At 43.8% G+C, this 27,882-nt stretch overlaps 1 protein-coding gene across 6 annotated transcripts in view; it reads right to left on the bottom strand.

Annotated features, from left to right (window-relative positions):
- Positions 1 to 27,882, bottom strand: part of SORCS2 (sortilin related VPS10 domain containing receptor 2) — a 248,591-nt gene that overhangs the window by 48,946 nt on the left and 171,763 nt on the right. For all 6 annotated transcript variants that reach the window (XR_008305630.1, XR_008305629.1, XM_053243173.1 and 3 more), the window contains exons 12-18: positions 16,279 to 16,355; positions 13,596 to 13,687; positions 11,157 to 11,264; positions 9,950 to 10,070; positions 5,918 to 6,051; positions 4,598 to 4,726; positions 2,390 to 2,561 (exon numbers count right to left, since the gene is read on the bottom strand). Coding sequence is in view for 4 of the 6 variants with exons in the window: in XM_053243173.1 (XP_053099148.1) it covers positions 2,390 to 2,561; positions 4,598 to 4,726; positions 5,918 to 6,051; positions 9,950 to 10,070; positions 11,157 to 11,264; positions 13,596 to 13,687; positions 16,279 to 16,355 (833 nt within the window). In the remaining 2 variants the exon portion in view is untranslated. The remainder of the gene's footprint in view (positions 1 to 2,389; positions 2,562 to 4,597; positions 4,727 to 5,917; positions 6,052 to 9,949; positions 10,071 to 11,156; positions 11,265 to 13,595; positions 13,688 to 16,278; positions 16,356 to 27,882) is intronic.

The raw sequence follows: 27,882 nt of genomic DNA, 5'->3' as shown, positions 1-27,882 counted from the left end.
CTCTGGTTAAGGTTGGACTCACAACCACGTCCCAACTCTGCAGGCATGAGAGGCCCATTAGGATGCTCCTCCCAAGAAGGTTATTGGATCCAATAGGATTCTGAGAAGCCTTGTAGGGATTTAGTGTTCACTCTGCTGGTGACCCTGTTGACACTCTGGTGGAGAATTGGAACAATCAACTCACCAGGACAGTTGACACGATCGCTCCTAAGCGTCCTCTCCAACCTGCTTCGAAACTGGCCCCTTGGTATACAGAAGAACTACGGGGCCTGAAGTGGCAAGGGAGACGACTAGAGCACACGTGGAGAAAGACTCAATTCAAATTGGACAGATTATTACATGGAGTGCATCTAAAGATCTATGCTCAGGCAATATGTGCAGCAAAGCGATTCTTTTCTGCCCATATCGCATCTGCAAGTTCACGTCTAGCAGAGTTGTGAAGGGTTGTGAAGGGACTAGTGTGTGCCCCTTCCCTCTTGAACCAGTACTTGGAACTAACAATTACTCACTGTGACATTTTTAATGATCTTTTGTGGACAAAATCTCTCGTATTTGGGCTGACTTGGATTCAAACTCCACAACTGTTATAGAGTCTGATACTGAGGTGTTCAGCTGCTCCTCTTTTATGACAACTCTTGATCAGTTTCAGTTTGTGACTCCTGAGGATGTGGACAAGTTGCTTTGAATGGTGCGGCCTACCACCTGCTCTCTTGATCCTTGCCCGACATGGCTTATACTATTTGGCGGGGAGGCTGTTGTAGAAGGCCTGGTCGTGATTAAAAATACCTCCTTGTCTTAAGGTGGCAATCATTAGACTGCTTCTGAAGAAGCCTGCCTTAGATCCCTCAGAGTTAAGCAACTACTTGCCTGTCTCCAACCTTCCATGGTGGGCAAGGCGATTGAGATGGTGGTGGCCCCCCAGCTCCAGGTGGCCTTGGAGGAAACTGATTACATAGACCCATTTTCAAACTGGCTTTTGGGTGGGCTATGGGGTGGAAATTGCCTTAGTCAGCCTGATGGATGATCTCTAATTGGGATTGACAGAGGGAGTGTGACTTTGTTGGTCCTTTTGGATCTCTCGGCGGCCTTCAATATTATTGATCATAATATCCCTCTGGAACGTCTGAGGGGATTGGGGGTGGGAGACACTGCTTTGCGGTGGTTTCGCTCCTATCTCACAGGCAGATTCCAGATGGTGTCTCTTGGAGACTATTGTTCCTCAAACTATGAACTTTCCTATAGTGTCCCCTCAGGGCTCCATAATGTCTCTGATGTTGTTTAACATCTACATGAAACCACTGGAAAAGATCATCAGGAGATTTAGTGTGGGATGTTATCAAGATACTGATGACACCCAAATCTATATCTCCATGTCAACATCATCAGGAGAAGCCATAACCTCCCTAAATGCCTGCCTGGAGGCAGTAATGGGCTGGATGAGGGATAACAAACTGAGGCTGAATTCAGATAAAACAGAGGTACTTATTGTGCAGAGTCGGAACTTGGGAGATGATTTTGATCTGTGAGTTCTGAATGGGGTCACGCGCCTTCGGAAGGAACAGGTACACAGTCTGGTGGTGCTTCTGGATCCAAACCTCTCCCTGGTGTCCCAGGTTGAGGAGGTGGCCAGAGGTCCTTTTTATCAGCTTTGGCCAACTGCATCCATTTATTGAGATGAACAACATCAAAACAGTGGTACATATGCTGGTAACCTCCAGGCTGGATTACTGCAATGTGCTCTATGTGGGGCTGCCTTTGTACACAGTCCAGAAACTGCAGTTAGTCCAGAATGTGGTGGCCAGGTTGGTCTCTGGGTCTTCTTGGAGAGACCATATTACTCCTGTGTTGAAAGAATTACAATGGCTGCCAATATGTTTCCAGGCAAAATACAAGGTGCTGGTTATTACTTATAAAGCCCTAAACAGCTTAGGCCCTGGGTATTTAAAAGAATGTCTTTTTCGCCATGAGCCCCATCACCTGTTAAGATCATCTGAAGAGGTTCGTCTGTGGTTGCTGCCAATTTGTCTGGTGGCTACTCAGGAATGGGCCTTCTCCGTTGCTGCCCCTGGACTTTGGAATAAGCTCCCTGTTGAAATAAGAGCCTCCCCATCTCTGGCAACTTTTTAAAGGTACTCAAGACATATTTATTCACCCAGGCTTTTAATTAAATGTATACTTTTAGTATTTTTAACGTGGGGTTTTAAGTAATTTTAATGTTTAAATGATTTTGTTTAATTGATTTAATTTTTAAATGATTTTAATCATAAACCGCCCAGAGATGCAAGTTTTGGGTGGTATAGAAATATGTCAGATAGATAGATAGATAGATAGATAGATAGATAGATAGATAGATAGATAGATAGATGTTATCTCTTGATGTTTGCATTACCTGATTTTGTTTGACAACAAAGCTGACATTTTCTCCAGGCTTAACAGCCAGGCTCTCCCCTTTGATGCTTATTTGCAGTCCTTTGGGAGCAGTCAGTGGACAGAGGCGCTGAGATACATTTTGCTGCAAATCCACACCACCCTCACACACATTGGATATGACTTTTCGATACCTACAGGGGAAAAGTAAGTAAAGAGCATATCTGAGAACACAACCGTGTCACCATGGAAAGGCAGAAAGCATTACAGCTTGGAAGGCTCTGATGCTTCCCTGCAGGATTAGACTATCTGGTGATAGGTGGGCACCAAGGAAGGCAGTACTGCCTAGGTGTGGCTCCCCCAGGGAGAGAGCTAGGCCAATGTGACTCTTTCAGGGGCAAGACACATTTGTAGTTGGGAAACCATGCCAAGGTCCGGGGGTGGGGAATCTGAGCAGGCAAGGCAGAGATAGTAAGAGCAGGAAGCACTGCTAGTGCTACAGGATATGGTAACAGATGCAATTCAGCAGAATTTGCTGCAACAAGATATGGTGATGGCTTAGATGGTTTTACTGCTTGTTTGCTTTGTGTTATCCATGTACATACATGGCACTTTACAAAGAATGAAAGGGCAGGTCTCTGCCCTGATATCAATTTAGATATTGACTCAAAGGAGACAATAGAGCAAGACAAGGCAGGGTACAAAGGAGAAGGATATTCAATTGTTTCAGTTCTATATACTTTGGCTTAGTCTCAGTAGGGAATGGGGACTAAGGTGATGTGCCAAACACTTTGTAGAAAAGGTGGGCATTAAGAAGGGATCTGAAGAAAGTAAGAGAGAAGGCACTGTGCAGATGTCTGGTGGGGGCGGGGAAGCAGTTTGTCTGTTCCAAGCATAACAGGCAGCAAAGGAGAAGGGAGAAAGCAGCAGACCTCAGGACAACTGAGGGTGATGCAGCTGGAAGAGTGAAGATCACTAGCAGGCATGTAATGGGATATGAAGAGCGGGGCGGGGCAAGGCCATGGAAGGGTCTTGAAGATAAGAAGAAGGAGTTTCTGCTGGAGCTGGAAGCTGACAAAATGTTAGTGAGGGATTTAAGGAGGCGTGTGATGCAGTCAATGCAAAATGATTTTGGAAGCAGAATGCTGGATGGAGGTTTCCTCCTTTAAAAGGGGATTGGACAAATCCATGGCTATTAGCCATGATGGCTAAACAGAACCTCCAAGCCCAGGATGTCTGCTGGAGGATGATCAGTGGAGAGGGCTGTCTCCTTCATTTCCTACTTCTGGGCTTCCCTGAAGAATCTGGGTAGTCACTATTGGAAAAAGAATGCTGGACTAGATACCTTGGTCTGATGCAGCAGAGTTCTTCTTATGTTCTTATGGGGCCAAGGACAGGGAAGTATCTAGCAGAACAACTCAAAGAACTGATATATGATCTTCATTGCCAGAAAGCCAGCATGGTGTAATGGTTAGAAGTGCTGGACTAGGAGCAAAGAGACCCAGGTTCAGATCCCCATTTGGTGATGCTACATCAGTCATTCTCTCTCAGCATATTCTACTTCACAGGATTGTTGTGATGATACAATGCAGGGAGAACCTATATGCTGCTCTGAGCTCCCTGGAGGAAGGGTGGGACTGAGATGTAACTAATAACAGCTGAACAAAGTCTGTTGGCAGGAAGAAGCAAGAATTACTCAGCTCAAAATGTATGCTTCCTTGGGTTGCAGGAATGCATGAAGGGAGTAATGATATTCTTTAACCCAAAGAATGTGCATAATTCTTAAATAGATGTCAACAAGGAGGTCAAATCATGTTGCATACCAGAGACGACTGGGAGGTGGGGAGGAATGGCTCAGCAACTTGAGAGCCAATGTGACCAGTGGATATGAGGGTTGAATTTGAGTTAGGATGAGCTAGGTTCTTCAGAATCTTGCTTAGCCATGGAATTCCCTGGGTGGTGTTGGGTAAAGTAGTTCTCACATGGCTTAATATACCCACCTGGAAAACAGGAACATGGAATAACTCCTTGGGGTGATATGAACTGGAAGATACTTTTCATATCAAAAGTGTTATAACAACCAATAGGCTTTATCCAACCAGGGATGGGTAAGATTCTCAACCCTTGAGCACCTGCTTAGAAAGGCAATTAGCACAGATGAAGGAATGAAGGGATGAGGGAAGGAAGCCATGGAACTACTTCCCCAGCAAAATTCCATCCAGCTACTTACCCTGTGCTGCTTCTGTAGGCCTGTCCTAAGGTACAGTCTTCAGGAGGAGTTTCTGGTTTAAACCAAAAGTCAGCGAAACACGTGCTAGACTCAGATTTTACCTCTGCTGAGCGCTCAAACCCATAATCACTACAAACAATAAAAATCAATATTTCAACAACACATCTTTGTTAGTAGTTTTTAGGAAATGCATGTTAAAATGATCCTATTGCTAGCACTGGACACAACCAGTTTGTACTGAGGAGCAGAGGTACATGGCTGACTTTTTTTTTTGCAGGCCACTGGGAGGAGAACTCATGATGGGTGGGTGTGGGCCTTGTACAGAACAAGGTAGGTACTTCCTGAGTCTTACAACAGCATACTATCACAAGACCCAGGCAAGTCCAATGCAGTTAGCTAGCCTGGCTCCTGCAAACTCCCTCCGAGTCCCAAGGATGCAGTCTGGTAAGTACAAATCTATGGCAAGGGCTTAGATAGTGGCATCTCCAGCATGAGATGGTCCTTCAGTGCTCCATCCAAAAGAAACCCTTGGGAACAGCAGGATTTCTTTCATGGGGGTGGTGGTGGGGACATCATTGCCATGGCCTGCTCCAGAACTTGTAATCTTAGCATGACTGGGTGGGCTTCATGGCTTATTAGTCGCTGTAGACTGAATGTGGGAGGTGACAGCACTGCAGGGGCTTGGTTCTTGGCTACAATCGCAGATAATGAAACCATGGATAATGAGACCTTGAGGCAACGGGAACTGCAGTGTGTGTGTGCGTGTGTGTGTTAGATTCCTGGAGGCTAAAAAATGGCTTTAAAAGGCAGAAATCAAAGAAATAGTGCTGTATCATACTCAGTAGGTCTCCAGCTATCCAGTAATGTCCCCACTCCCACCCCTAATTTTGCCGATTTTTCATGAAAAATCATAGGATTTTTTTAATTTTTAATTTTACAAAAGAGACACAAAATGGCCCTGTTTAGCAAAATTGTGGCCACAAATGACCTCAGAGGTCATTTTCAGCTACCCATCAAACGCAGATAGGTGAATTTCCAGTATTTTTCAAACCATTTATAATGAGGTCGAGTCTCCATTGCCCAACCACGGGTACGTAGAACTGTGGGTGCCAAGACCACGGATAACAAGGGCCACCTGTATCCTATGTTATGAATTCAGTACATGTAAAAACATAACATGAAGTGCTGGATAATTATTTCCTCCTCCTCCTCCTCCTGAAGCTAGAATTATTGTTCTCCTCCCAAAGAAATGCAAGCTCACCTTTAACTGAGAAATATAGTGGTTGCAATACGACCTACACATACAAAAGAAAGGCTCACCATAAGAAATCGGAATGGTTACATTCACAAACTTTGGAAGTGAGTGCTGACATAAAGCTTCTTCCTTTCATGCACCATGATAAACTCTTTCTCTTCCGAAAACTTCTTCGCTGTCCCATGATGCAGTGATCACCCTGTACATTGAAATGGTAACTCTTATAACTATCTGATATGTGTGCTAGATTGAATTATATTCTTTACATTTGGAGTTTAAGGTGACTCCAAGTTGAGCTAGAAATTTTTGCAACTGTTTTCAGAATTCTGCACAAGCTTTTAATTAGGCTTTAGCTACAGTACCTGTAGAACATTTCATATCCAACTTGTGTTAAGTGATTGTTAATACAGAAACCAGCTATCAGTCAAAGCTCCCCCACCCTGCACTCCCACCTATAGTATTCCAGTTTCTGGCATTAGTTTGCAAAATGTTGGGAAAGTCTGCTCTTGGCAGAGAAACACTGAAGAAAACTGGGAATATATTACAGAAAAATCTTACTAATGTGTCTTGTTTGGGATAGAAAATTATGATGATAAAGATATGAGACTATAACAGCCTCTAATTTTAGATAAATATGTTTTATTGTCATAAGCTAAAACCACTGAAAAAGTTCAGCATACTTTAATAAACAAGAAATCAAACAAGAAAAAGCAACCCTCCCTGAACACAGCTGGCAAAACAAAGCAAAAACAAAAACGCATCGGTGAGACTTCCTAGTCGTTTTGATGTTTATCATATTAATTATCTATATATTTAATTCGCTAAGACATACTCATGGCTAATCAGGCAGTGAGAGGAAGCGCTGCTCGGTGAGAGGAGGCGGCAGCCAGGCTGGCCGCCGAAGCACCGTCCAGTGAGAGGAAGCGGCGGCTAGGACCGGCCAGCCAGCTGCCGGGAGGAAGTAGCGGCCAGGGCTGAAGGGAGGGGGGAGAACGAACTGCGGCTGAAGTGGGGGGGAAATGGCTGAAGGGATGGGGCGGGAAGACAGGGAGAACTAGGGACGCAGATGCTCTGCCCCAGGTCAGCTAGTAATTCATTATTTCACACTTAAGAAAAGTGACACTGTTTAATGGAATTGCTGCAAACAACACAACCTTATATGTGAGTAGAGTCTTGGATTTTTATAAGAAACTCCTGGATTCAAATCCTGGCTTAGCTATGAAGTTCACTGGATGATCTTAGGGCAATCATGATTCCTTATCTTAACCGACTTCACAGGGTTGTTGTGAGGATAAATGGGAAGAAAGGACATGTCTGGAGTTCCTTGAAGGAAAGGCTACAAAACATTTTGTAGCACCTTAAAGACTAACACAAAAGCTTATGCTGAAAAAAGAAACGTGCGCACAGTGCACACGTCGGCCATTTGCGTGGTGACACTGAATGGGGCTGCAAGAAGGAATGCTGCAGCCCTGCACCCATGCTTTTTAGCAGAGCGCCAGCGGGGGAGGGTGGTGGCGGGGCAGGAATGGGCAGGGAAGAGGCACCCTCTCTGCCCCTTAACGGAGCTTCCCTCCCCCCACCGCCCTCCCAGGAGTGCGCAGAATCGGTTCCATGCACATCTCTACTCCATTCCCTAGGAAAAAACAAACAGGATAAAGGAACACCAAGAGGACAAGAAAGAAGGGACCTCCCAGGAGGTCCCAGTTATTAGTCTCACATATCTGACAAGCAGAAGCCTATAAAACAAACACCAACAAGAAACAAGTGCACTGGTCTGGACACCAAAGAGGTGGGGTGGAATGCCCTCTACGAATCTATAGGAGCATGAATTCACAATAAGAAATGTACTTTTCTCCTTAGACTCCCAGAGGGTATTCCAAAACCTTTGGAATGTAAAAGAGCAGTCCCATCCCTGGGTGGGTCCACTCAGAACAGGTCATCAGTTATGAAGTACATTCTGCAGAACCTGCTTACTCAAGGTCATGTCCACAGATAAGAAGGGGTTGATCCAACACAGCCTAGAAAAGGTATGCACCAGAGGTCATGTGTTAGTCTGGCAAATTACCCCCAGAGAGGAAATTTTCCCAGAAAGCATTTGTGTGGGGTGGCCTCTGATGTAGCCACCCCACACAAGGAATGGGCCATAGCATTGCCAAAAGGCTGCTTACTCAAAGATGTGAAAACCGAGATGACACATTCCTTAAAATCACTCGGGAATTGTGCCTGTGGAAACCTGACCCAAGGAACTGTCCTAAAATGAAACAAACAAGGCTTCTGCCTTCCCATAAGCCACAGACTTCTCTTAAGTAAAAATAGAGCCTTCTGGATAGCAAGGTATGTCTCCTCTCTGCCACAGAGGATGGACAAAACAATCTCCTGAGCACACAGTTGAAAGAAAAAACCGGCCAACTTGCTCATAGGGCAGGGAGAGTCTGGGAGGGCAGGGTGCCCTCTCCCCCTGGAGAAGCAAAACTGAAAGTGGACCTTGCCTGCTGTTTCAGGGAAGGAGGTATCCCAAAGGTTTGAGGGTGCTCTCTGCAAGTATAGGGAGAATAAATGTGAGTACTACAAAATTTAGGGTGATTTCCCCCCCCCCCCTGCAACAGACAAATACACAATATAGCCTTTCATCCTGGAGGAAGGACAGGATGAACATGTAAATAACAGAAATTTTATATTTCAACCAACAAATGTACAGTGATGCCCCAGTCCAGCTAAAGCGAACTGCATACCTAAGTAGGTCTCTACACATATAAACAGGCTTCCACATGCACTTCATTGACTCGAGTCAGAAATCATGGGCATAAATCATTTGAATGCACATTGGAATGCTAATCTGAGTGTGGATTAGGGGTGTGCATGGACCATATGGTCTGAATTCAGACCGAACCGCGGGTATGCAAACCAGTTTGGCCAAACTGATTGGCTAGGCTGGTCGGTTTGATGAACCAGCTTAAACCGGTTCACAATCAAACTGCTGGAACCAGCTCGGTTCATGGCAGTCCGGTTTGCAATTGAACTGGTTCTGCATATCCCTAGTGTGGATGCCATCTACACAGCCTAGCTTTCAACAGATTTCATATAGTCAAATGTGTATCTCCATCTGCACTGTGAAACAACTAGCCATATATAAATACCTGTTTAAAGTGTGGCTAGAGTTAGACTGAGGCATATGCATTGTTATATTTTAATGATTCAAGCTAAAAATCCTTTGCCATGGGGAGGAATATAATGAGCAATCTAGCATAGAGTAGTAAATTCTCAATTATGAGCCCTTCACAAATGTATCTGAAAGGTGTGCTGTTAAAACTGTCTTTCCCACATTGTGAACACATGGCTTGAAAGGGAGAGGCAATGATGCATCAGTGATACATGACCAGGATGATTTTCAACTTATTTTCATATTCGTAACATATAAGCACTGGGCATACCTTGTGGGAAAAGAATGCTAATTTCCAAAAACTATTTTTGCGCAATTTCCTAAACCTCAAATAAACCACTCATTTAGAGGTTTATTTGCACTATTGATCTTGCTGTGCCTATTCATCACCAGTGGCCACAAAGTCAGAAGTGGATTGCATCTACGCTGTTTGAATTTTGCATAGTACTGTTACACACACAGTATACTGCTGTCTTTTGCATTGCTTACACTTTTGGCCTTGCTTTGTAGTCAACATTTATTTTTATTTTTCTCTTTGTATTCAGGGTACACATACAGACCTACCCACTTAGGTGACCATCTCAGACATCTGACAAAGTGTGTTCTGGTGCATGAAAGCCTATGCCACTTCTAAGTAAACATGTATAGGATTGCACAGCATGGCTTTTCATAATGTTGACAATCTCACCTGAGCTAATAGCTACCTTTTCTTCTGTAGCACTTACTTTTAATGGAAATGTTAGAAATATTACTACTACAGTCATCAGCAGAGGTAAAATTTGACTTTTACTGATTAAGATTAGTGACCTCTTAATGGTCTGCTGTCAATCTGAAATTCCTGGAATAAATGGGACATAGATCTAAAAACCAAAATAGAGTATATGATGTCACCAACTGTCACCAGCTCTGAGAGTGATTACTTTCTATAAGATTGTACCTGCAGATTTGTCAGATCCCATGATTCATAGTCTTCAGGGGTACATTCTCGGGGGAAAGATGGCCGGAAATCTACCTTCACCAACTCCCAGTCAGAGCGGAAACTGATGTGCCCAAAAACCCTAAAGAGAAAAATCAAGAGCTTCAGAATCAACATCCTGTGAAAGTGCTGGGAATAAAATACAAAGGAATAATACAGAGTAATGAGATCTGCACTACAGTTTGTTCAGATAAAAAAATACAGGATTGAGAAGGTACTTATCTTAGTATAAGGTCAACATATTGCATAAATAAACTTCATTTCAGTAATCCAGATATTGAAGTGTAGCTATAATTGAACAAGGTGGGACAAATGTCCCTGTGACATGATCCTCCCCCCCCCCCACTGGTTGGGTGACAGCTCACCGTCCCTTTGTTCTCCCTCTCCCATCTCAACTCATTTCCTCATGTAATCTGAGCACTTCTCTTGGTTTCAAGTGAAATGCGTCTTCTTCAGGAGAGGACGGGGAGGAATGTCAGGCAGTGTCCCTTCCTCCCTGATTAGTGCTCAAGTTCGGTACACCCCACCCTCAACCTGACTGACAGGCTCAACAGCAAGACAAATGTCGCTGAGCATCAGCCAGCCAGTCACAAGAAGGGGAGGAGGGAGAGATGCACTTGTTCCCCATTCCCCTTCAAAGCTGAGGCAGAGCTGAAAAGATCTTCAATTAAAAAACTTACAGACCCTTTCTGAATCCTACCCTTATTAAAAGGAACAGGGCAAAACCATACGCTCCTTTTCCCTGCCTCCCTCTGTAGTTCTGAAGTTGGATGGAGAATGTCAGACAAATGTTGGGAATCCAGCGAGGAACCAGACCTGGGCAGGTTCAGACATCACGCCTGCCAGGAGTGCGCACTCTCACATCCCAACATTTTACCATCATTTGCCCCACTTCCAGACTGGCCGGCAGTCTTGTGAACCCCTCCTTTGTCTTATCTTTTTATACTTCCTTCTGAGACTGAGCATGCTTTTGCCCCACGAGTTCTGAAGCCTCCATGCAATGATAGAAGCGTCCTGTCATTTCTGGTCACCCAAAAGATTGTCTGTGTTTTAGGCTAAACTCATATGCTCTCAGTGTGTTTTGGGATATCTTCTAAATCTATAGTTACTCAACAACCTTCCAATCCTTCTCATGCAGTTTGCATACTGTGGACTAAAGACTACTTACGTCATGACTAAAGTCTCATCACCAGGCTCGCTGAGTAGCCCATCCACAAAAACTGAGGTACTAGTGAAATTATGAGTGCTCCATGTTTGTCCTTCGTCTACACTGAACCTGTAAAGGAAGTAACATTGTTCTATGTTCACTGCAGATCTGAATCGTATCAAATGGCTTAAAAAATTTTTTTATTCATTTTATATGTGTATTCCACAATCTTCTATCCCAAACAGTTTCAAAATTATTATTGATCAAGATCATATTAAGCATTATTGTTAGAAATTTTAAAAAATTAAGCCACAGGATTTACAAATTCCAAAGTATGTGAATTGCAAATGTTTCAAATCCATCCCCTAAAGGCCATACAGGGCATACAGAAAGCAACAAGCTGATTTTGTACATACTCTTTTCTCTGTGGGTGTTTATTATGATTGTTATCCAAGTTAGCACCTATCTCTCTAGCAATACAACTATCAGTTCTACAAACTGCCAGTTCTGAATGACAGAGACTTTTACATTCCCTTGTAGCATAGCATGTCCTGCATGCTGCATCAGGCATTAAGAGCAGGAAGGCTAAAGGGAAACCCATTATTGTTTAGCACCTCAAAAGAGAGCACACAGAAAAGTACTTAGTCATGTATGGGAAAATATTTCTCCTTAACCAATGACATCCACTTTGGTGACCTCTTCTGATAGCCCAGCTTCTGGCAAGAACAAACCACCCTTAGATCATTTCCACACTAGCTGTTTTATCTAGATTTGCAGTCCTTTTAGGGCTGAGGAAAAAATGCTCAAAATGTTGGGGGGATTGGGGGCAGCAGTGAATTTTTTAAAAGGTCCAGGGAGTTACTATTTTGACCTAGCAGTAGCAGCAGATGATGATGGTTCTCGCCCCCCCTCCTTTTTCCCCCTTTAAAGTAAATTTTCTCCACCTGTGGCAGCAGATGCTAAAACACTAGTGCTTAGGCTACTGTCTGATGTGAAATTTGTAGTTGATCCATATTCCACCATTTAAAATATGTTTCTCTCTCACCCAAGGCAATATGTAACAAACATACAAAAAGTCATTTTAATCGATCAATTGTTCACCAAAAACCAACATGTCTATTGGTTTCTGATGGTGTGCTGCTCATTATTAGTATCTGCACCATGTGTTTACTTCTCAGTACCTTCTTTCTGTGAACTTTGTTCCTCCACCACTACCATCCTCACTCCCCTGCTTTTTAAAATGCTTTCTGCCTTGCTGCCTCAGTATCTGAATGGAATGGAATCTTTATTTCGGTCATTGACCAGACAAAAATACAACACAACTAGATTAACCCAATGCACTAGTACCTGATTGCTCCTCTCACCCCAGAGTCCCCCTCACTCACAGCCCTCTCACCTCTGAGGTCTCTCCACCCTCACCTGTGCCGCCTGCTCATCCTCCATCCTGTTGCTTCCATCCCCCTCACCCCTCTTGGTCACTCCTCCATCCCTTTATTCCATCCCCGCACCCCTCTTGGACATGGCTGCAGCGTTGCTGGTGCCTATTAGCCAAGCTGCATCCTCCTATCCCCAGAGACCTCCTCACCAGAGCTCTGCTCCTGCTCCTCCCGACAGAAGCAGCAGCAGCGGTTGGCCGGGCCCTTCTTCACTGCCACCTCCATGGCCACTTGTTCCCCTCAGGTCGCTTACAAGCCCAGGCCCGTCCCTTGCCTGCCTGCCTCCCTCTGCAAATGGCCTTGGTAGCCCCAAACAACACAGTGGTTGACTGGGCCCTTCCTTGCTGCTGCTGCAATGGCCACTTGTTCCCCTCAGGCTGCTGACAGGCTCAGGCCCATCCCTCACCCTTCTTTCTTTCTCTCTTCCCCTCCCTTCTTTTTATCTCTTTCTCTTTCCTCCACTTGCTCTTCCCCTATCTTTCTTCTTATCCCTTCTTTTTTTCTTTCTTTCTCTCTATCCCTTCCTGAGTTAACAGCTCTTGTTCATCTTGTTTCCTCATCTGATTCACACAATGGCTGCCTCCTTCTCTTCGCAGACCCCTGCCCACTATCCTTTTATGTATATAGATTCCTCTCCTCTACAATCAAGAACATCTTCTGACCAGTAACAGTTGCATTCCAACTGACCTTAACCATTACAGCCGCCTCCTCCCTATCTGCATATGGATTCCCCATTGCCCAATCACCACGGTGCCACAGGCTCCTCCTAGAAGACATGTGCCCGAGTAAAGGCGATCTTCATGTGCATTTTGAATTTCATTTTATTCATAGGGATCTGGTGATTGTTAATGTATCAACATAACTAAATTGGCATCTTCATTTTTGCTGAGCCAATATCAGATTAGTAAAAGATTCCCTATAAGTTTCTTATGTACCGCCATGGAGGGGAAATCTTATTTCAATTGATGGAATATACTTGGTCCTGAAAATGTGACAACGGTATGAAAGTTTACTATAGCATTACTTGAGTATTTTCAGTGGAATAGAGGTGTCTTTGATGGCCACAATCACTCCACCATGATCCAGATACAAGATGTGATGCTCCTCTTCAAATACCTAGAAATCAGCAGAGGGGAAAATCCAATTAAGCTATCATACTTTGAGGAAAAATGTTTTACCTATGTGGCTAGCTTGATTATATCTCTTGTTACTTATTTAATTAAAGGGCCTGTAATGTTGACTGGCCCTTAAAGTAATGAAGTTGTTACAAATCTTCCTGAAGTGACTATATTCTGTGTTAAGTATAGAGACAAGGACCGGAGATCCTCTAAATCCACAATACTTATTTTTTTTCTAACCTTGCTGCATGACACTCTGGTTGTCTTTTCATTGATTTATGTGGATTTTTGCCTGCCCATTTGCAGAGGTTTTGAGCAGATCACCACATATTCAAGCACACACACCCCACACACACAACCCCAAACCAAAGTTTTAAAAGACAAATAAAAACATTCTGAAGCTATTCTCAGTCTAGGGAAGCCCAGGCTGGTTTTTGCTGCACGTGAGAACCACTGGGAGATGTGTGGCTCCCAGTGGCAGTGAGCCCTCTAAAGTAGCCCACTGCTTAATCTGGGGTTTTGGTGCGAGTGCGCCCCCCCGCAACTGGGCTGATTGTGTACGTCTGCTATGGCTGCTTGCAGCCACGGCTGGCACACTTGAGGTGGGGGGGGCCTCCCAGTAATGCACTGCACACTCACACAGGGCATTATTTGGGCTCTGGGGGGTGGTGCTCCGCATGGCAGTGCTTCCCCACACCCAACTCCCAGAGCTGCCGGGCGAGCCACAGGCAGCTCACAGGAGAGTCGAAAGGAAAAGGGTCATCTGTGGGGATGGTCGGGAAAACCTGCTCTCCCCACAGACCTCCTTTTGGTGCTTCACACTGCTTGTGAAGCACCTCACCGTGATTTAAAATAATCACCTCATTTCACTTTCCTCTCTTTCCTGTCTACTTCCACCAACTCTTGTCCCCTGCCTCTCATCCTGGAGAGCTTCTTTCCTGGACCCAATCCAAATCTCCTCTCAAGCACCAACCTCCTCTCTTCCAGGGGGATCAGAGAAGAGGGATAAGCTGGTGATGTCGTGAAGGAGGAGAAAATAGTGAGGGAGGGAGGAGACAGAATCAAAGGGGCATGTGTACAGGATGAGTGGCCACCATCAAGGGACACCAGGGTGGGGAGGAGGAGGAGAGAATAAGGAATAAGAGTAACAGGGCCAGGAAGTAATACAGAGAGATTAAACTAGAGGACTTTTATTTTATTATTTAAGAAAGAGGCAAGGTCCTAGGGCAGAAAGTAGAGGTCGGAAGAGGGAAGAGGTAGAGGGGCTGGCCTTAGTAAAACATTCAAGGGAGAGAAGAGACGTTGGGATTGTCAGAGTGGATGTATTAACGTTGCTCTGATAGGTAGATGACAGAAGAGAAAAAGAAAAACATTAACTTGAAGGGATCAAAGTAAATAAGATCTTTTGATTTCCTCCAAAAGCCCTCAGCAGTCCAAGCGTATAAGGAGAGATTTTAAAATAATAATACAGGAAATAAGCTAGGGCAGGGTTGTGGGGAGAACAGTGCAGTGGGGCAAACAAATCAAGCATTAAGTACTGGGAAGTTTGAGAAACTGCAGAATCTAAGGACTGGGAAGAAGTGACAGAGGAGATGAGAAGGGAAGAAGATTTTTGAGAAAGGTATACTGCTGGTCCTGGAAGGAGTGAGAGGCAGAGATAGGTGATGCTTGGAGAGGAAGAATTCCATGACAGGCGTGACAGAGTAGTTCTTAGCAGACATGAGATCAAGTGAATGACTGTGGGGTGGGGTGATGGGGTCCATTCAAGAAATCTGGGCATTAGACAGCAGGAAGAAAGCTGTGTTAGTGAAATCATCAACTTTTGAGTTGAAGTCACCAAGCACATTTATTCTGAAATCTCATGATATCAGTAAAAAGGTAGTATCAAATCATTGATAATTACATTCATTCACGGAACAAACTTTAAAAACTCAACACCTCTTATCTCACCATGACTCCAAAGAAGGTTTCTGATTTTACCAATTAATTAATTATCGAGTTCCCACATGTTCCATTATTCCAAGGCTAATGTCTGTGTGAAGCTCTGGTAAAATAAGTGGCAATAAATAATGAACTCATCCATGCCCCTAAATTGAGTTTCCTGACTATAGGTATTGCATTTATTTGGCCAGGCCTACTTATGCACAGCATCAGCACATTCCTGCATGGGGTTAGGAGTCACAAATGCAGCACCCATTTGCACTTTTACTTCCTCATCCAGCTAGGGGTATACATGAAGTCTCCTGTTTCTGCATAATATCCTACTAGATGAGAGCTCTTGTCATAGCAAGGTTGGAGTGGTCCCTGGGATAAAAAGTGAAGATGACTCACCTGCTCCCCATCTATCTCCCTACCTTCTTCTTCAGAAATGTGGGAAGGGGAGAGCAAAGGGCAAGCTGTCACTCAGCTGGTGTGCCTCCCTCTCTCAGAGGCCCAGGGACATTTGGTTCTCTCTCCCCTCACCCTGGCAGTTCTATATGGGCTTGTGCGATAACAGTGTATTAGTGAAATTAGATAGAGAGACAGATAGATATTGAAACAAATATATCATGTTGGGCTCATGTACATATGACTATCTCTGTTCCTTACCTGCCTCCAGGTTTTGCCACAGTCAGATGTTATATACATTTCTTCTTTATACTCAACAAGGTGGGAACCCAAATTTCCTGAAAACAAAGGTAAAATAGGCAGAAGTTACTTGGACTACACAATTGGTTATTTGTAGTCAATTCTGCAAGCCCCTTATCCAAATGAAGGGTTTCCTTGTTGTGGTTGGAATTGGATGAAGTGCTGTAGCTTGTCAAAAGAAAAGTTGTCCATGTGTTCCAAGTTCTCAACAGCAACCATGCTACCCCAGTAACATATCAAGCAGTCCCAAATGACCACATGTGCGGAATTTAAAAACAAATCATGGAACAGGACTGAATGGGTCTATGTAATCTGAGCTTTGAAGCAGTACTTATAAGTTCTGTCAGGAGCCTGCTTTGATGTGCAGAGCTGCTCTTACGGTTAGCTCTTCCTCAAGTTTATCCAAAATGTATCCTTCTGCATTTTGGAGACATTTCTTCTTGGCAGATTCCCAACGTGAAGATGAAGAACTATCCCCCCTCTTCAATATGAGGGTCACTTCAATATCTGAATATGTTACCTGAATAATTTTTGTAGGCTAAACTCATAGAGTTTTCCCAATTTTGTGATGTCTAAACCCGATAATGATACCATCTCTGGCTTGGCAAAACCATATGGTGAACTCAGTATAAATATCCATGGTGCTACAAGATATTTGCAGAATTTCTCTCCCACTGACCAGAATTTAGCCGTTACTAAGGTTTTGAATTGCAGGCAGGATAGTAATAAAATTGCCCCCCCCCACCAGCTGCAGTTACCCCCTCCTGTTATCATAGTAGCAGTAGCAGCAGCTGAACTGGACAGGGAATCCAGGTGCCGTATAAGCCATACAGGCCCCAATGGGATTCACATCCGGCAATTCCCTCACAGTTGCCATTGCATTCCACACAGTGACTGATACAGGGGGGTCCTGTATAGATGGGTCAGCAGGAATCTGCCTCAAGAGCTCCATATTCCCCAAGCCTTTCTGAAGGCTAGTTTCACAGAGAGCAATCCACAGCCCATGTAAAAGAAGAGGATGATGTTTGATTCTGCCCTTGGGGCTAGGGACAAGGTCTCCAAGTAAGGAACCTGCATTCGTTGCTATGTTGACTGACCATTCACTCACTTGACTGACCTCACTTTCCAGCAAGCTTCTTGCTAAGAAGATAGAGGGCACATATTTTGCCCATTTAGCAGCACAGGGAGTGTACAGCTCCAAGCTAGCCCTCTGCACCTCCAAAATCTTGCTAGCTTGGATACCTGGCAGACCTGCTTAATTATTTAGGAGTTCAGCTAAGGTCTATTGTGGAAACAACATCTCTCTTCCTTGGAAATTCTTACTGGGAGCTGCAGGTCCTGTAGAACCTGACCTTGCCCTAATTCCTGGAAGCAGTTCACTCACTACTATTTGATATATGCTGCCTAAAGTTAAGGAAGTCCTGCTCTAGGGAAGAAAGAACAAAATCCCTGACGCCTTGCTCAGCACTCTGCAGGCTTTCAGTCCAACTAGGACAGGACAGCTGCATGAATAAGTGTAGTCACTCCCCCCGAAGAACCTCCTTTCCTCCCTGCTTGTGTGAATAGCCTCAATATCTGTTATGGGAACAACCAATGAGAAATGCTGCAGGAGAGCTTTTTAATAATACAAAACTCTTCTGCAGGTATTGGTGCTCAAGTTAAACATCAAAAATGAAAGATGGTGGTATTAACCCAGTAAAACTTGGCATTCTTTAAAACAACAGAGCAGAGAGATTTGCTCATCCATAAGTGTAAGTAAATTTACTGTTGTGACCACAGGTCATAACACACATATTAAAGCATAATGAAACATAAAACATAAAAGTGAATACATCATGTTTAAAGAAAAAATAGATGACAGTAAGAAACATAATGAGGCTGTTCTCACAATCAGCCAAGACGAGGCTAGGGCAGCTAAACCCAGATTTGGCGTCTCGTGGGAACCGCCAGGAGCCACTTGGCTCTTGGCATCAATCAAATCTGGCTAAGAAGCTGGGCTGTTAAACAAGGTTAAGGGAGTGAGCACTCCCTTAACCCCGTTTAATTGACTGTGTGTCAATTAAACACTGACAGGCACCTTCCTGTTGCTGGGAAGATCCTTACAATACACTGCACACTCACACATCCTGATCGTCTGTGGGGAAGGCGAGCTTCTGCAGCCTTCCCCGCTGCCAGCCAGCAAGCTGACTCACGTGGTCATGAGAAAGGGCTCAGAAACCAGCTAAACAACATGCATGAAAATAAAAAGAGATATAATCCTAAATACCTAACTGTAGTTACAACTCTGACGGGTACAATTTGAATAAAAGAGCTAGTCCTGTAACTACAACTTAGCCAGATATGTAGCAGGGCTAGCAAATACATCATGTTCTCTTCCTAATTTTAAAAGACAATAAAGCAAAAATGGCCACTTGACAAATAACATGAGGAAACACATCTGCCAGCAAGTAACTAATATATTCTATTTCAGAACCCGTGAATTTATCAGTAATCTGACCCAGTGTTTTTTCTCATTTGGTTCCATAAAAGGAGCAGTGTAAGATGTAATGTTTAATGTCCTCCACTTGCTCCTGGCCACAGGGGCAGAGGCGCTGTTCCATGGGAACTTTGTGAAATCTATCCTCAAGATATGCCGAGAGCATGATTTGAAAACGTTAACTGGTAAATGCCTTCCTTAGTGGTGTGCCGGTGAGGTTGAGTAGGCACTGCAAAATGGATCTGTTTTTCTTGAAGTGAGACTACCATAGGGGGAGCTTGGAATGTTGGGCCAAACCAGCATCTTGGCTGGCATCCCGCACAAGGAGTCAATCACTGAGTCCTCCCACCCCCCAGGACTGAAGTTCCTCTAGTGAAGGCAGAGAGTGCATTTGTAGAATATGGGATAGCATATCAACCCACTGGTTCCCTTTTTGGTAGTGCTGAAAGCATGATTTAACTAGCTGTTCTTCTGGAAGTTTGTCAAGTTTCTTAAAACACTTTAGCAGTATCAAATGGACTCTAACAGAGACTCCATTCTTAGATACACAGCAAGGGTGCCTGGGGGATGGCCCAGAATTTTCCTCAGGAAGATATCCTGGACTATTTCTAATTTCTCACTCACTTGCACATTCCACTCCCAAATCTCTGCCCCTTACAAAAACTGTGGAATTACTTTGCCCTGAAACATTTTGAGTGCAGGAGCTATTAAATGATACACACACACCCCGGAAAAGAAGAATTTTAAAATGACCCCCCCTGTACATTGTACAGTTAATAGGGCTGCATTAAGAATGACTGGCCAACATAAATATTTCTGAAAGGAGACACCCAAATATTTAAAGGAGGGGCATTGCTCTCTTTGCTGAGTGTTAATTGTGTTGGGAATTCTCTCTGGTAAGAGAAACCCCTTTTCATTACCTGTGAAAGGAATGTCAGAGATGCCAAAATGTAATCTATAATACTGGCACCATTAGCACATAAACAGATATTGAGGCTATTCACACGATGGGGCAAAATTGGGCTAGTGGAGTGGGCTAGGCTGTGAGCCTGGTGGTTCCTAGGCGGGTAACCTGTCTAAGTAACCCTCCCCTAAAACCAGGTTTGCAGAGCAAGCGCTCCGCAAACCTGGTTTTAAAGATTGTGAGTAGCCGTGGCCTGGCTCTGCACTGCGGTTACTCAGACCCCCAGAGGGGAGGCAAAAAGCTGCCTCCTGGCTCCAGCAGTCTCCCCAGTATGCCCTGCACGCTTGCACAGGGTATACTGGGGCTTGCGGGGGCCACGTGGCCCCTGAGCTCCCCAGCCTCTGCCGGCTCTGTCACGGAGCTGGCAATCGTGTGGGCGGCCAGGGCTCCCTCCCTGCTCGTGTGATTGTGAGGCCCAGCTCATTGAATCCATGAGAGTTATCATGGTCAGTACCGTGAAGATTGTAAAGTCCAAATGTGAAATCCAGATTCAGGAGGGAAACCCCATACTCATTCAGCATCTTATTTAAGGAGGCCCAGATGAGATACCATGTCATCTAAACTGGTCTGTATCTTTTTAAAATAAAACTATTTATATTCTAGCCAAAGCTAGCATTGAAATACCCAACTAGTAGAATATCAATATCTGGTAGCAGTTGCTCAACTTTCTCCAACAAAGTTTGTAAGGAGGACCAGACCTGGAGCCACAAATTGGAATTCCTTTCCTACCCACAGAGAGATATGCATTAATGCGAAGAATGGATCCCAGATATTTGTTAGCTATATAAACTGTCTGTATATACTCACTATAAGACCAATCCCTTTGGTTAACATCACTCTCAAGCTCCACCAAGATTAATGTTAATTGCCCTCCACTTGCTGTCCCATGGAGACCCTGTTTGATGGCAGGTAGAGCAAAACTGAGGAGACCCTGCAAGTATAATAAAGAAGTATCCTGGCACCATGTCTCCTGCCGAAAAGATGACATCAACGTTTTCCAGATATTGTTCAAAATTATTATTCACAAACTTATTCTGCCACCCAGCAAAATTCCAGAAGACTGCTTTTATGGAGCCAGGGTCTCTTGACAGTCAATTAGTAGGGTTTGAAGCTGCTAGCTGGTTGGGGTCTTCCATGCAGGTACCTCTTTTTACATTGGCAGGCAGCCTATCTTCAACTGTTGGAAGAAGTGGGGAGTTCCATTGTACCAGGTTTCCCAGATCTTTAGCACTCACTACTAGAGGGTTAATATCTTGTTCAGCTAGTTGTACCAAATTCATCTCATGGGCTGAGGAGCTGTTAAGTGAGATAAGCTCAAGGTTCTGAGTGGAGAGAACAGGAGAGTCACTTGGTTCTTGTATCGATAGCGGGTCATCAATAACACACTTTTGACTGTAATTCTCTTTAGAAGAAGACATGCTGAGAGTGTTTCAGTGAAAGAGCAGAGGGAAGTCAGCATATTCTTGAGGCCCTCTAGCCTACCTATAATCTCATTCTGTTCTTGGCAATATTCCAAAGCAATCAGTCAGATGTTCCTCCATTGAAACATTTACGCCCTTTTTGGGGTTGCGGGCCCAGAACTGATTTCTTAGAATGATGTTCTTCTCTAGCCTCTGACAAGGCTGAGGACTGATTAGAAATAGCAACAGAGTCGGTGCCAGGCTGCTTATCTATAGTCAGAGGTACTGGATTTGAGCTGGCTTGATGGTTGAGCCGCCAGGAGAACAATTTGTTATGGGGCAGCTAACAAATAAAGTTTATTATTATTATTGATGGAAGAGTGTTATGGAATACTTGGACAGGTGTGATTTGGAATGTATGCAAGAAGGATTTAATCTTTAACAGTATATGTGGAATAATGGGTTGATTAAAAGTTAACAAAAATCTCTTGGCTGCCGGAGGGCTAAGCAGTCAATTGAAGGCAATGAGATCATTAAACTGAGACCCACATCTCAAGAGCTGGCTCAAGGAACGAGTTATTTCTCTGTGAGAGTGCCAATGATTTCTCCATTCTTTATGTACACTACTATGGCGGCCAGAATAATATATGCGCAGAAATGGAAGAGTAATGAACTGCCTTCAAAAGAAGATTGGCTGTTAAAAATTTTGGAATATGCGGAGATGGCAAAACTCACAGCACTGATAAGAGATCAAAATTTGGAATGTTTTAAAGAAGATTGGAAACCATTTTTATTATACTTAAAGAACTATTTCCCTAATATTGATTTTACAACAAGGTTTGAAATTTAGTAATAATAGCAGGTTGGGTAGATCAAAATCGAGTTTGTAAGGTTTAAGATATATGTTTTGAATTACTATTATAGCAAGGGTTAATTCTATAGTTGGTGATTCACGAGGAGGTGTGAGCAGGAAGTCAATATTTGTTTAATGTGATGTGAATGTTAAGATATTGTTAAAATCAATAAAAATTTAAACATGAAAAAAAGAGAGAGTAACAACAATTTCTGTTAATATTATTCAGACAGACATAAAGCATAACCTGATTTAACTGCAATGTCCAGCAACAGCTGCAGGCTGGCCGAAATCCACAGTCACATTGTTGCTCATCTGCTGCCTTGCTGAAACTAGGCACTGAAGACTTAGGAACATAGGAAGCTGCCATATGCTGAGTCAGACCATTGGTCTATCTAGCTCAGTATTGTCTTCACAGACTGGCAGCAGCTTCTCCAAGGTTGTAGGCTGGAATCTCTCTCAACCCTATCTTGAAGAAGCCAGGGAGGGAACTTGAAACCTTCTACTCTTCCCAGAGCGGCTTCATCCCCTGAGGGGAATATCTTACAGTGCTTACACTTCTAGTCTCCATTCATATGCTTAGCTAAGGGGACACGTCATGCTTGCTGCCACAAGACCAGTCTGTCTTTGCCAAGTACTTCTGAGTAAAATTTTCAATATGTCATTAATAACACAGAAGGGATGTATTCAAAGATTGATATCACTGTTTTTGCTGTCAATAAACATTGATTTGCTATGCTGTCCATGAGAAAAGTGGAATGTGGCCCTAATTTCTGAGCCTCTTCCAATGCTAACAATTTACCCGTTAAAGGCTCCCGGTTATCAGACATTAATGTTACTCCTGGTGAAATTGGGCCATCAACTGATGAAACTGGCCTTTCTGAGGAGAGAAAATAGTCTGTCTCAATGGCAGCATATCTATTACATGTGGGTATTGTAATAAAGTCTCTTTCATCTTCCTTAAGAGGGTAAGATCCATCTATTTTAAGCTGCTGAATGGATTTTATCATTTGTGGGGGACCCACAATTGGTCTGGCTGCACTTATTTTCCATAATAGGTGACATAAAGGGATAGGATAGCTCTCACCATCTTGGAAGTGTTTATTGTGTCACTTAGCCAAGCTGTGAGCTCCTCCAAGGCACTGGCACTTCTGGAGAATAACAATCTCTTATCCACTTTCTGCTCTTCCAAATGCTGGATAATCACCACAAAGGGGCTGCCAGGAGTCTCCCACATAAGCAGTGACGATTCTTTTTAAAGACTGGGAGCTTCTCAGGAAAAAAAATTAGTTAAGACTGAGGATCTAAAGCAGGCTGCTCTTACGTCATCATCTTGGCTCCTCCCCCCTGCTCATGCACATTACAGTATATTTTTCTAGTTCATATTTCTTCTGTATGATTCAGTTAAAACCCTTCCTGAAGCCTAGGTATATTGGCTCACATCCAGACCAATATCACATTCAGAGAAGTACATTCTGCTTGCACAAGAAGGGGCATTTTTAGTGAATGCCCTTTCCTCAATGCCCAACCCCCCAAATATGTTCCCGAAGGTTTGCAGGATCTCTGGGAAAGATTTTCAGGGGACATCAAGAGACGCAGAGAAAAGTACTACTAAGTAACAGGCAAGCGGGGATTCTTAATTTTTATAAAACTTTCCAATCCCCCCCATCATCCGATTATATGGGGGTTTAGATTTTTTAAAAAATTAATTGCCCACTTGCCCATTTCTTTTGTGGGTTGGGAGGTAGGTAGAACCCACCACGCTATACCACCCAACCCACTTTGGAGTCTCTAGGAATTACCCATGAGCAACAATGGGGTGATTTGAGTTACCCATTGTTCCCTATGGGCAAAACCAGCCGAGAGCACTGCACACATTTTGCAACCTTTACTTGAAAAATAACACTGCAGAACAGAAGCAGCACACACAGTCCCTCCCAACACAGGACACATTGTGCCAAACACATAGTCCAAAGATGACAAACATATAGTCCAAAGACATCAGAAGAAGAAGAAGAAGAATCACTGACGCAGAATTCACTGCCAGCCACAGTGCCTGTGCTGCAGTAATGTCACTGGCACAAGTTGTTCTGTCACACACAATTATAACTACATCCTACTTGCAACAGCCACCATAGCACAGCAACAACTTTAGCAGCCAGCAAGCATAGATATAATCTCAACTACAGCAATGTCTTCAGCCATATTTCGACCAAGTGAGTACATCTTGCAATGCAAACTGCAGAGTAGACCAGAGTAGTGAGTGAAGCACAAGGCCAGACATGGAGCTCATCACAGCAAGCATCAAGAAATATTACTTACACAGACAGAGCTGAGCTGCCACTGTCCATTTCTTGCCACAACACCATCTCACAAACAGACCAAACCAAAACAACAACTCAAGGAAGGCAGGAAGGCACCCAAATCCTGCCTTTGTCAATCTGAGATCCAGCAAAAACAGAACATTATAGCAGCAATACATAGCACAGCACTGTACTCAGTGCAGAGAAAAGAAAACCACAAAATCAAACCTTCCTTGATTCCTTCCTCCTTCCCTGATGCAAGGGCTCTCTCTGCCTCCCAGTCATATATTTTGAAATACCCTCCTTTTTTGTTCCCTCCTTCTTGTTCCCCCTTTGTCAATCTGAGATCCAGCAAAACAGTTATAGCAGCAATAGATAGCACAGCATATACTCAGTGCTGATAAAAGAAAACCACAAAATCAAAGCTTCCTTCCTCCTGTCCTGATGTATCCTTTTCTCCATAATGGCTCTTTCTCTGCCTCCCAGTTCCTTTGAATATACATAAAAGTGTCCCCTCTCCCTCCTCTCTCCCTCACAGACAATGGGGGTACAGTCGCCCATGCCAACACTTGATTTGTATGATAGCAAGCCAACCAAGAAGAAAGGAGATCTCAAGCCAATCAGAAGCCAGTGTCAGAAAACCAACCTGCAAGGGGGGAAAGCCCACCACAATGGCCGCTTGAATAATGTGAATTGATTTGTGCCGAATAGGGGCTAATTCAATTCAACCTCAAATCAGCCCCTTCATTTAAGGGGTGATTTGATTCACCGTCAAATTCACGAATCACCTCAATTCTCTGTGAATCAAATTGCACATCCCTAATGATAACCTCCGCCAACCTTTTGAAACCCCATTTGCAGGCAGTGAATTTATGAGAACCATTTGGAAGAATGGGGGGGAGGGGGGAATCTTCTGGCTTAGCCATAATAAATACTCCTGAGCAAATAGTTTAGTCTTCTTGCATACTTTTTATTCAGTGGTATGGTTTAGAAATAACTCTTTAGGATCACTTTGAGAACTTGACTAGGTTTTTTAGCACTTTTTACATGGGACTTTGCTTTCTAACTTTCCCAATTTGTCAAAATCTTAGGATATGTGTGTGTTTCCCAAGTTGATTTCTTCCATCATATAAACCACTTGTTTTTCATATTAGTTAAAGCAGATCTTAAGCAGCTGAGCCTCTGGTTATTGTCATGCCCTTGCTCTCAGATAGCGAGGAGGAAGGGGAAGTTGACAGCCCTTCAGCTGATGCAGGGGTGCCTGAGGGGCAGAGCTCAGCTGTCGGTTCCCAAGAGACAGCGGAGGCAGGTCCAGCTGATGTTTCAGAGCAGGCACAGCAGTCTGAGGCAGCAAAGACAGCAAAGGAAGAACCGTAGGATGAGCTGTGCAGGCAACCCCCACTAACTCCACAGCAGAGGTGCGTCACAAGGCGGTGGGCACAGCTGGAAACCATCAGGAGAAGTAAGCGCCTCTTGCAGAAGGCTGATAAGCCTTGAATCCCTGGCAGCTGAGAGTTATCAGCTTGGATTATAAAGCACGTCGGCAGCTTTCAGTTAGCTGTTGGAAGGCAACGTACATCATCCCTCGTGTCGACAGCTTTCAGTCTAAGCCAGAGAGAGAGAAACTTCTGAGCCATGTTCCGCTTCTGCAACCCATTTTGTTTTGTGAACTATCTTCCTGGACTTCCCTTCCGGGTGGCCAGATTGCTGACAGTTATCTCTTCAGACTACTATACAGAAAGTTTTCTGCAATGCATGTAAAGACCTTCCAGAAATGATGCTTTTCGTCTTGCAGATATGACAAAATTGTCATCCCCTCCCAGCTTTGATACCTTCTTCTCTTTCTTTGCCCTTCTCTAGCTGCCAATATAGAGTAGCCCTCAAAATTTACTTTCCAGTCATGAGAGATCTTGCATTTTGCCTCACTAATATGAACTAGATTGGACATCCTTTGCTTAAGACAAGCTAGGTTGCCTCATTTGTTTCCTCAACCCCTTTAACTAGTACAAAATATTACATATTACTGATAGGAAGTCATTAGTTGTCTTACACTGAACTGTACACTTAGCTACAGACCTCAAATAAATATGTGACTCTATGGCTGCCTTCAGACACAATGCAAAACCAGAAATAAATGTGACAGAGGTTTCAGTTTGTGGTCATCCGAATGCGTGAAGCTGCAGATTTGTCATCCAACTGAGGCTGCGTTTTCACATGCAAACCTGAATTTGAACCTTTGGTTTGTAGTGAGTTTCATTGCCAAAACCTCAGATTCCAAAGGGCCATTGTTTCGTCTGAATTCTGCTGGTGCCGTAACCTGGGTTTTGTGCTCTAGCTCCTCCCAAAACCATAGAAAGGGCGGCTCAGAGCAGCCAAGAAATGGGTCTGCTCGATTTCAGCTGCGTTTCTCACTGGCCAGCTCTTGGAGCTGGTGCCCCACCCACCACCATCTCTGCACTCCTCCTGCTGATTCTTTCCACCCTTAATGTTCCCAAGATGTTAAGAGGCCTTCTCACTCTCTTTGCCTTTTTTGTCTCTTAAGGGGGGAAAAGTAACCATTGGTAGGGATTTGTTCTGCTTTTGCTTTCATTAGGCATTTTATCATTCCCCCTAATTCTGAACATCAATCATCCCACATGTTTAGAAGGGAAAGTAGGTCACTCAAAAAACAAGATACTCGGGGGATTCAGTAACAGAGAAGTATACAAGTCTGTAAATTAACAGTAAAAACAAAACACCAAACACCAAAACTCTGATCACTGTGTCACTTGTAAAAAAAGAAAGAAAATAAAATAAAACAGAGGGTGGGGGACAGAGGGAACTGCCCTGGCTGAGCCCCTAATAGCTCATGCTATCCTGGAGATGGAATTAAGGCCAGGAGGATATGTATCATGAAGTTAAGATATCACAGCATATATTACAGCAGGGAAAGATTTCAGGAAGGTGAGAAAGAAAAAGGGATACCCGAACAGCACTACAAGTCTCCTGTTCCAGGCTAGCTGGAGCCCCAGACAGAAGCACTTTTAGGAACTGGTGGTGCACAGCAACATTTTTTATTTTATTTTTTGCAGATCTCCACTTGTAAACAATTAACAATTGGTCTGCACTGAATATTTTTGAGCTGGAGTGGAAATGTTTCCTAAAAACATCTTCATCATGAGGATATGTCCCTTTCCCCAATCCTGTTCAATGCCATTGTTTCCCCTAGATGCTGTTGCTTCTGTGCTATTTTCCTCCAGGTTACTGCTACTACCTTTCTCCTGCAACATTTACACAGGTGTCATCCGACATGACACTACATAGCCAATCAGATTTGGCTGTGTGATGACATCACATAACACAAATGAAATCAATTGAAGGTAAGGGCAGTGCTTCCAGAATTAATCAAATGGGTGATTCCAGCCAATCAGGGATCACAAATGAACCAGATGACATCACTACATTACGTAGCCAATCAGATTTGGCTACTAATGTATATCACTGAGGGTGAACAAAGTCAACTAAAAGAGAACAAGACAAGGGCAATGTAAATAAAAAGTCAAGCATTTTGTAGGTTTGGCTGAAATATC

This window comes from Hemicordylus capensis, chromosome 4 (assembly GCF_027244095.1).
Source record: "Hemicordylus capensis ecotype Gifberg chromosome 4, rHemCap1.1.pri, whole genome shotgun sequence".
NCBI classification, from domain to species: Eukaryota; Metazoa; Chordata; class Lepidosauria; order Squamata; family Cordylidae; genus Hemicordylus; species Hemicordylus capensis.
Note: the sequence above shows the minus strand (reverse complement) of the source record. Positions and strands in the feature narration are given on the sequence as shown.